Below are 9,717 nucleotides of genomic sequence, written 5' to 3'. Positions count from 1 at the left end.
ACTTAGGCCTTTGCTGTTGTTGGGTGGTGTCGAGTCAATTCCAACTCTTGGAGACCCCGGGGACAGAGTAGAACGCCCTCTTAGGGCTTTCTAGGTTGTAATCCTTTGGGGAGGAGATCACTTGGTCTTTCTCCTATGAAGCAGTTAGGTGGGTGTGAACTGCCAACCTTTCTGTTCGTTGCTGAGGGTGTAACCTCTGTCCCACCAGAGCTCCTTAGCTTAGACCCTTAGGGAATGACTGAAAGCTGCTCATCTTGGCTGAAAGTCTCCTCTCTCAACTCCCCTCTTCAGGCTTCCACTAAACAAACACAACTCGTAGGAACTAGTCATTCTTGGAACAAGCAAGGGCTATCGATCCCTTCAGGAAATTCTAGATGAGAGACAAATGTGTTGATGTACTTGGGAGGGCTGGCTTGGAGGGGCTATGGAATGACAGGGCCCAGAAATATAAGCCAGGCTCTGAGGCTACAAAATGGCCAGCCTCGTAGGATGCTTACAGGGTGGGGAGTAGGCAGAAGGTCTTCTCCTTAGGTACCCCTGGCTTTGCAGCAGCCCCCTTAGAGGGTGGATGGGTAGGCTCACCTTGGGGAGGAAGTATGGACATTACACACTTGCTAACTGCAGAAAAACAGGATGGAGGAAGGCTGGAAAAACACAGGTTGCGCTTGGGAAACAAGACTGTCATAAACAACAGTAACACATCGAAGGCACCACCCACGCTTAAGCCATCTTCAGTCCAAAGCAGGTGAAGTTCGGCGGCAGCGGCAGCAATGCGCTGAGGGGTGGGAAAGTCAGGGACAGCCCAGAGAGGACTCGCTTCTGTGTGTGTCCTGTGTCCTGTCTCGGAGGCGAGGGAAATCTGCTGGGAACCAAACACTTCCCTCGGGGTTCTCAGCTCACCTCCGGGAGCCTTTTCCCACGACGGATTTTTGTTGTTGTGGATGACACTGTTGAGTTCTAAGGTCTTCAAGTTCTCGGGCATAGTTTCTACACTTATTTTGTTGAGGGCATATCATTTTATATTCCTACTTTTTTTTCCCCCTTTTAGACCCACCGGGCCCTCCCTGCACCAGAGAAGCCCATCCTGCCCCATATCCAGGGTCACGGTCTTTCGGGAGAGCTCCTTGCCTTCCTTCCCTTGCTGGGTTCAGTCACGTTATGTTTGGAATGCATGTATGTCTCTGTGTTGTTTTTTTGCTTTCAACGTTGATGAAGAGTTCTGTAAATAGGATGGTTGGGGTCCGGTGACTGTCTCACTCTCGATAAAGCTGTCTGCTTGATTCTCGGATTAGAAGATGCATCTTATGTGCACACACCTTCTTCCTTAAATAAGTATTCTTTGGGGGGGGGACCCTTGCTTTGCATTCCCCCTGTGGTGAAGCCCCAGAAATTGACAGGCATGGCCAAAAGTGTATGTGCTCAACTGGTCAATTTCTCTAAATTGTGCTACTTTTGTTTGTTTGTGTTTCATCATGGATTTTGCTTTCCAGTTGGAAGAAAAGAAAACTGAGCCCCATAGTTAGGGCATGTGTGTGGCCGCCTTGGGCCTGAAGCTGCAAGGGTGTGCTTCAGACGCCCCTTTGCTGTATTGCTGAATGCCCTTGCTTCCATCTGCCTCGGCTACCCACCAGCATGTGTCTGTCAGGCATGACGCAGGAAAAGCGTGATTCCATGTCCTCAGCAGGTCTGCGATCGGTCCATGTGGAGAGTGCGTGTGGGCGCATGTGTGGGGTGAGGGCAGGAAGGGTGTGGGCAGGGGATTTTTTGCCTCTCTCAGTTGAGTGTGGTCTCCAGGATGGTCCCTTTAAGGAAAGCTCAGACAGTCACTTCTGTTTTGCTATTGGTGATGAAGTATGGCTGTGGGGGCGGGTAGTGCTGGGTGCGAGTTCCTAAGGGATCGCTAGAGCCCGACTCGGCCGTGCCCAGCTTGCCCTTGTTGCCGTAAGCTTGCCGCCGGAGGGACTGCTCGTTGGGGTCCCAGCCCTTAAAGTTGGCGGTGGTGGTGTTGTAGGCTAGCGGATGTGCAGGCATCTTACTGACGCGGGACTTCTGTCCATTCTGTTTAGCTGGACCGTGCTCCGGGCTGAAGGGCCGGGGCTCATCCTCCACTCGCACGGGGTGCAGAGGTAGGTTCCCCTTGGCAGCCAGCTCGGCCAGGTGCCGACGCTTGGAGTAGAAGTCATCACTGACCTTGTCGGCTGTACAGAAGGAAGGGTAGGTAAAGAAGTGGAGAAGAGAAGGAAAGAGAGAGAGGAGAGAGTTAAGGATTAACAGGGAAAGCGGAGGACAGCATAAGGGGGTGGGGACAACAGTTCAAACAAGACACACAGGAGAAACTGCAGCTGGAATAAGAATAGGGAAGGCAGGCTCACACCCTGCCTGCAAACCAGGCCAGGAGGGTGAGGGCATCTCTCTACAGCTTCCACCCAATGCCACTGAACCCATGCCAATCCAGGATGACCCTAAGATTGCGTTTTCTCCACTCACAGAATACCACGCCTGCCCTCCACAGGGGGTCCTCAGCACCAACCTCCCAGTTAGGAGTCAAATGTAAACCACGAAACCAGGATAATCTCTACACCCTCCCAGCCCATTACTTCTCCCCATACAGCCCCACAGATGCCTCTGAGATCCTTTACTTTCTTATCGGAAGGCTGAGTGATTCTATCTGCTCAGATCTGGCAGATATTGATCAAGCAAGGGACAGATTACCAATTAGGATGTGGATTCAAAGTCAGCTCTGCTTTTCGCCCTCATGCCCGCCCCCTCTGCCATGATTCATTAGCATTAATTGTGACCGGGCATCATGAGAAGTGGGCCCTTTCCTGAAATCTGAATGAGGAGAATCACACAAAAAATTTCTGTCAGGTTGTGAGAATGGCAGTTCCTTTCATCCAGAAGTGGTGTCCATTTCCCCACCCCTTGAAGATGGAAAGAGGAGCCGTGGGGGCATAGTGCTTACACATTGGGCTGCTAACTACAGTCAGCAGTTCGAAGCCACCAGCCACTCCTTGAGGGAGGAGTTGGGGGAAGGCGGGGATTTCTACTCCCATAAAGAGTTAGTCTCAGAGACCCACAGGAGCAGTTCTTACTGTCCTGTAGGTTTGCTATGAGTTGGCATCGACTCGATCACAGTGAACTTGGCTCCCTGGCTATGGAATGGCCTTGGAACTGCCTTTGGCCAGTGTAGTGTGGCAGAAGCCCCGCATCCAGGCTTTTCCGGCCTCTGCAGCTTCGGTCAACATGCTATCAGAACCCTGCATTTCCAAATGAAGGAAGCTAGTTGTCCATCTCTACCTTCACCAACAGCCTGTTAACTGGAATGAGACCATCTGAAATCATGCAGTCACCACTCAGCCTGCCAGCTGATCACAGGCCCTGAGCAAGCCCATCTGGGGGCAGCTAGTGCAGAACTGTCTACCTGATACAGAGGAAGAGTCTCAGAGGTGGTTGGTAGGTTCAGCCATGAAGAGCCTCTGGCTAGTACAGTCAGGGCACTCAGTTGCTAACTGAAAGGTTGGAGGTTCGGTCCACCTAGTGGGTCTCAGAAGCAAGGCCTACTAATTTCTTTGTCTCTGGTGCACACAGTGAGTCCAACATGGCTGGGAGTCAACTTAATGTCAACTGCTGTTTAGTTTGGTTTTGATGTCAAGCCACAAAGGCAGAGGCAGCAGGGAAGTCACTCAGAGCAGTGGGCCATCCTGAGAAAGGAGTGTGGCCATTTCAAGGGCAGTGAAGGAAGCAAGGGGCTGGTCCAGACCACCGGCTGTTTTACAGACTGGACGGGCTATGCATACCTACAAGTCAACCAGCCCCAGGCAGCTTAGGGAGCGCTAAACACGTACAGATTTCAAGTCTGGGACCAGAAACTATTCTTCAAAGAGCTTTAAACAAACAAAAAAGCCAAACTCCCTGCTATGAGTTGATTCTGACTCATAGGGACCCTATAGGACAGAGTGGAACTGCCCCTTCAGAGATTGTAACTCTTTACAAGAGTAGAGAGTCTCTTATTCCTCGGGTAGAGTGACCGGTGGTTTTGAACTGCTGACCTTGAGGTTAGCAGCCCAATGAGTAACCACTATACCACCAGGACTCCTCCAAAGAGCTTTAGTCACGATAATTTCAGCAACAAGGGAGTTGACAGTCAGGTGATGAACTTCTGCTGAGACCAGGCAATGTAATTTGAGGGATGTTCCCTCCCACACTATTTCTGGTTCTCTCTGATTTGGATCCAGGACAGGAGTACCTGGTCATTCTTGGCTCTGAGTAGTGTGGTCCCTGTCTTACTATATTAAAAAGCTCCTTGTGCAAGAAAGAGTGGATTCACTGAACAGCCTTGTAAGCCCCATTAATAAATGCATTAACCTACTCAGCCCTGGTACCCTGTAGGCAGATGGTTGACAGGCTGACAAAGAAACAGATGTGTAAGTTTTTCAACAACACTGGCCCTCTCTGTTTGATTTTCCATCATTGAAAAAGAGGAAGAAAGAAAGAAAAAGGTGCCTACTTTCCAATAAGCCTAATTGCCTTGAAGGAATCAGGGCTGTAAAATTAAACTGTACCTGCCTCCATCTGTCTCTCTCTTAATTAGTAGCAGACACTTGTACAGGTGCAGGGCGGGATGGAGCCACACTTCCGTGGAAATGGAGTGAGACAAGGTAATAACCAGTTTTCCAGACAGGCTGCACATCTGAGGGTCACAGCAGGCAGTCTCCCCTCTACCTTCTTTCCTCGGCCCAAAGATATCTTAAGGGGGATATTCCTGAGTGATGGATTCCTCCTGGGAAGCGAAGTTCCAATCAAAGCTTTCACCTTTGCTCAGCCACCGCTGCTTTGAGTAACAAATATGATCACAGGGACTAATCAATCTTCCCATCACGATCAAGAAGATCCAAACTCCTTGAAGTGGTCTACAAGATCACCCGCCATTGCCTGAACTCTAGCTCTAAGCCCACCCTCCTTCAGAGTTCCCTTCTTCCTGTTCCTGAGCCTACCAAGCCTACTCTCTCGGAGGCTTTGAGCTGCGTTGTTGCCAATTGTGGCCCAAAAAGGGGCTCTTCTTATGGGCTGCATCTCCGGACCCCTCTGTTGTTTGTTCCTCAGATCCAGTGACCCATTCCATGGAGCCTTACTCCAATGTTATAGGTCCAGCGCCTGTATCCCTACAGGGAATGATCCTTCCAAGTTACTAGGCGCGGTATGATGCTTGACTAGACTGTGAGTTTTAATGAAGACCAGGATCTTCTCTGCTCTTGCTGTCTCCACACGACTACCTCACTGCCTGGCGTGCCTCATAGTGTTGCTGTTAGCTGCCAGACAGCAGGCCCCAGTACATGCTGACCCGATGCACCAGGGACAGAAATGCAGTGCAGTCCGGAGTTGGCCCCATGAGGACTTGCAGACTAGGCCATGGTGAGCCACAGGGTTTTCCCTGGCTGATGTTCTGAAGCAGACTGCCAGGCCTTTCTCGGGCCAGTGGCCTCTTAGGCCAGTGGGTCTCAACCTTCCTCATGCAGTGACCCTTTCATACAGTTCCTCATGTTGTGGTGAACCCCCAACCATAACATTATTTTCATTGCTACTTCATCACTGTCATTTTGCTACTGTGATGAATCGGGTGACCCTGTGAAAGGTGACCCACAGGTTGAGAACCGTTAGTCAATCTTAGTCTGGAAACTCCACTGAAACCTGTGGTGGAGGGCCACACAACACTTACCATTCATTTAACCACCTGCCTGCCTGGCAGAAGATAAGGCTATGTCTGTGGGGAAGGATTAATCTGCAGAAACTTTCCCTCCTAAACCGAATAAAATATAGTAGGTATTATGCAGGGCAAACAAGCTTTCTTGATTCTTCCTCTTAAAATATCAGGGGTTGGGGCATGGTACACATGTAAATATCATATTCAACTTTAAAATGGGGCAAAAGGGAGATCAAATGATAGGGTCTTACATTTTAACCGAACTACATCTGCCATCTTGACTTTACAATGCTCTCTCTATTCACATGCCTTGACTATGGTAAGAAGGCTTCTCTAGAGACTTTATCCATGTTGGACCCTGCAAACTGAGTGTGGACTTACCCGCCATCCAGTCTTCTGCAAATGGAGTGTTCACAATTTAAGCTCTCTCCTTCAGATATGAGTTTTATTATTTATAGTCTGTGGGTCACAGAGGTTGGTGTGCTTCTTCCATGTGAACTTAGTTGATGTGTCACTTAGATAGCTCCTTGTTTTAAAAAGCCTTTAAGACCCCATACTCTGTTCTTTCTGAAAGCTGGGCACCAGGTGGTTTCTTCTTCACCCCACTTTGCTATAGCTCTCATATCTTCAATAATCTCTTCAAAGGGGCAAGCCTCAGGATAAAACATCAAAATGCCACAGTTGCAAGACTGATGGCGCCCCAAACACCCCCAGGCAAAAAAAAAGGATAAATCTTTTCTTCTTTAACGTGGGACAAGGGAAAGGAGCTGGTGGTGACACGGGGCCTCCCACCAGGTTCTTCCAGATGCATGCTGGCTACTGTGAACATAGGGTCTCAAACCCCTCTGAGGTGTGATGGTGTTGGCTGGTGTGCTGGCCAGCCTCAGACTGAGAGGCAGCCTCCAGTTACAGAGTTGGGCTGCATAAAGACAGCCTCCTAGAACTGAGAGGAGGGCTAGGGCTCTTCATCTGGCAGGTGTCTGCCAGGCAGTTGTTCAGTTGTATGGCATTTCATTGACTCCCGATGCCAATGAGGTAGATGTGGTTGCCTGCTTCCTCACACTATACAATAGTAATTCTCTTCCTAGCAATGTAGTAGAGTCACAGTTTGAGACACTGCCCAATATTTCTCCTGCTTATGATTCCTCTACCTCTCTGCATCATGTTAGACATGGACCAAGAGCCTTTAAGCTGCTCTGGAAACCCTATAGGTCAGTTTTACTCTGTCTTAAAGGGAAGTTGAGTTAGACTCAACTCAACAGACTTTATTACTTTGAGCCATAAGGAAGTAGTGGTGGCTCAGTAGCTGAACTCTCACCTTCTCTTAGGTTGACCAGGGCTCCATTTCTGGCCATCACATCTCAAGCACATATTGGTTTTGAATCCCATACCTGGCTTCTAGAAACCAATAGAAGAGCCCCTAGTCTTGAAAGGCAAGACTCTGGCTGTAATATTAGAAAATGTTGAGAAACGAGGAGGTATAACTATGGCCAAAAGCTTGAAAGATTCTATGCACTAGGTTGAAGCCCTCAGCAAGAATATTTGCATGAATTGCATGCCTGACTTTTGTGGCTGTGAAATCTTTTTTATAATATGCAGGCAGAGTAGATGGATCTAAGATCACATCCCAGTTCTTCCACTTACAAACCCGACACCTTAAGAAAGTGGTCTAACCTCTCCGAGTCTCAACTCCACAATAGAAAATAACTATATGTCACATAACAGGGAACTGAGAACGTTAAAGTGAATTCTGTAAAATATTAGCAATGTCTCTGCCTCAGAATAGAGATTCAACAGATGGGAGCTACTGTTATCATTATTAGAAAACAAAAAGAATATAAAATGAGGGTAAGGAAGTCTACCTTTCAGAATGTTGAGGAGAAGTAACTAGACAAGGGGCATAAAAGCACAATGAGGCATGTAGTCGGCTGTCCCTGAGTATGCTACAATTAATGCTGATCCATGCAAAGTGGAACGCAACAAAATCCGGTCCAGTCCTGCTCTATCCCCATGTCAGTTGCAGACTGAGCTGTTGTATCCAGAGGGTTTTCACTGACTAATTTTTGGAAGTAGATTTCCAGGCTTTCTACGTAGTCCATCTTAATCTGGAAGCTCCACGGACACCTGTCCAGTGTACAGTAACATCCAAGCTTCCACTGACAGATGGGTGGCGACTGTGCTTGAGATGCAATGCCAGGGATGGCCTCCCTAACAGAAGAAGGGAGTTCTAGTACTGAAACACCACTACTTCAGATGACTCACAGCAATAAAACCTGTTGAGTTCAATTCATAGCGACCCTCTAAGAGAGTAGAACAGCAGCTGGTGGATTAGAACCACTGCCCTTTTAGTTAGCAGATGGGCACTTGTGTTAGGTTGTTTGTGCCAACTTGGCCTCCATAGGAACATGTGGGTGGAGTTTAATCAGGTTGCAACTTGATCAGAGTGTGACCTAGATAAATGTTTTCCTAGGCCTGTTTCTCTCTTGTTCTCCCTGGTGATCAGACCAGCTTGCTGCTGCTTGAGCTAGTTCTTTGCCTCAACTGTGTGCTTCACTACCTGTGGGCTGAGCCAACCTGTGGATCTTGTAGCTAGAACTTGAGGCTCCTTCTAGACCTGCTTCCCTGAGCTGCTGGTACATTCATCACTTGAGCTCAAGGCTAGTGGATCATCTAGCCAGGTTCACAATCCCATCAGGGCCTGCTTTGCTAAGCTCCAACACTACCAACTGTTGTTGTCCCACTCTGCTGTCTGCAGCCTGCAGGCTGACTCTGCCTCAGGACAGACTCCATGTCTGCTTCCTTGACCTTGGACCAACAGCCTGCATAATATACCTTCAGTATATTAACTGTTCCATGAAAGTAAGTTGAACTGAGCCCTCTGTACTGCTGTGTGGACTAATTAGCCATTATAGTCCTTCTCACTGTATAAAAAACCTATCCATATATATAATCATAAGTGTCCTGGTTTTGTTTCTTTAGAGAACTCTGCCTAACACAGCATTGAACCCATGCTCTAGGAGACCACCTCCACAAAAGATAGCACAAGTCCTTAAAATGGATATCCTTTTCTTATCATTTTTTTTTTAACATTCAAAATCTTTTCATTAACAGGACAGGATCGTGGTTCAGTTTTGTAGCTGTGGCTGGCACGTCTACCTCTGGTATGATCAAACTTCTGGTCCCTGGAGTTGATATATGGTTTGGTGTTGCTGTGGGGAAGGGGGTATCTCTGGCGCCTTGCCAAAATGCCCATATACATCTCAGCCTTTGCATGGATCAGACAGCAGGACAGTGCCATAGGAGTCCAGTGCCAGCTAGTTAAAGGTGAGGATCTTGCCTCCGGCCTTGAGGATGCGGCTATGGGTCTGGCTGCTCACTCGCAGGGCACACACCTTCAGCTTGGGTTATCTCCACACGCACATCATCTGTTATGGTCCCCATGACCACAAATGTCTACTTTGCTCGGCCAGGAAGTTTCATCATCCGGATCATCCAAGAGAAGGGGCAGGTGGGGCCAGTTGAACAGCCTCTTCAACATAAGCTGGTTGAAGGTGGAGTTGATCTACCAGGCCAGAAACCTGTACAGTTTGACCAGAAGGCACAGGTAGATGTCCTGACTCCTGGGTTCCTTGCAGCCAACCTTTGGGTCCTTGTTGTGGTGGCTGTCAACTCCCATGATGGCGCCTCCTGCTCAGCCAGGTCCAGAAAAAGGGAACCAGAATGGATATTCCTTTCTTTATCTGGAAGGAACCCTGGTGGCATAGTGGTTATGCATTGGGCAGTTAACTGCAAGGTAAGCAGTACGAAACCACTAGCTACTCCCTGAAAGATAGAACTTTCTACTCCGGTAAAGATTTATAGTCTCCGAAACCCACAGGGCAGTTCTACCCTGTCCTATAGGGTTACTATGAGTGGGTATCTACTTAATGGCAGTGAGTTTGATTTGGTTTGAGTTCCTTATCTGAGAATATGAAGCACAGTGATTTTTGCCCCCCACCCCAATGCCTACCCCAATC

General features: G+C 48.5%; 1 protein-coding gene and 1 pseudogene across 1 annotated transcript in view; both read right to left on the bottom strand.

Annotated features, from left to right (window-relative positions):
- Positions 1-14: 14 nt before the first annotated feature.
- Positions 15-9,717, bottom strand: part of SHISA9 (shisa family member 9) — a gene marked incomplete at its 5' end in the record, with an annotated part of 308,545 nt that continues 298,842 nt past the window's right edge. Inside the window, one exon of the mRNA XM_030888503.2 lies at positions 15-2,198. Within this exon, the coding sequence (XP_030744363.2) occupies positions 1,816-2,198 (383 nt within the window). The remainder of the gene's footprint in view (positions 2,199-9,717) is intronic.
- On the bottom strand, positions 8,751-9,377 carry LOC115873317 (annotated as a pseudogene).

This window comes from Echinops telfairi, unplaced genomic scaffold (assembly GCF_000313985.2).
Source record: "Echinops telfairi isolate 266 unplaced genomic scaffold, ASM31398v2 ScPeMD7_5;HRSCAF=22, whole genome shotgun sequence".
Taxonomy (NCBI): domain Eukaryota; kingdom Metazoa; phylum Chordata; class Mammalia; order Afrosoricida; family Tenrecidae; genus Echinops; species Echinops telfairi.
The sequence above is the reverse complement of the archived record's forward strand: the minus strand, read 5'-3'. Positions and strand labels throughout refer to the sequence as shown.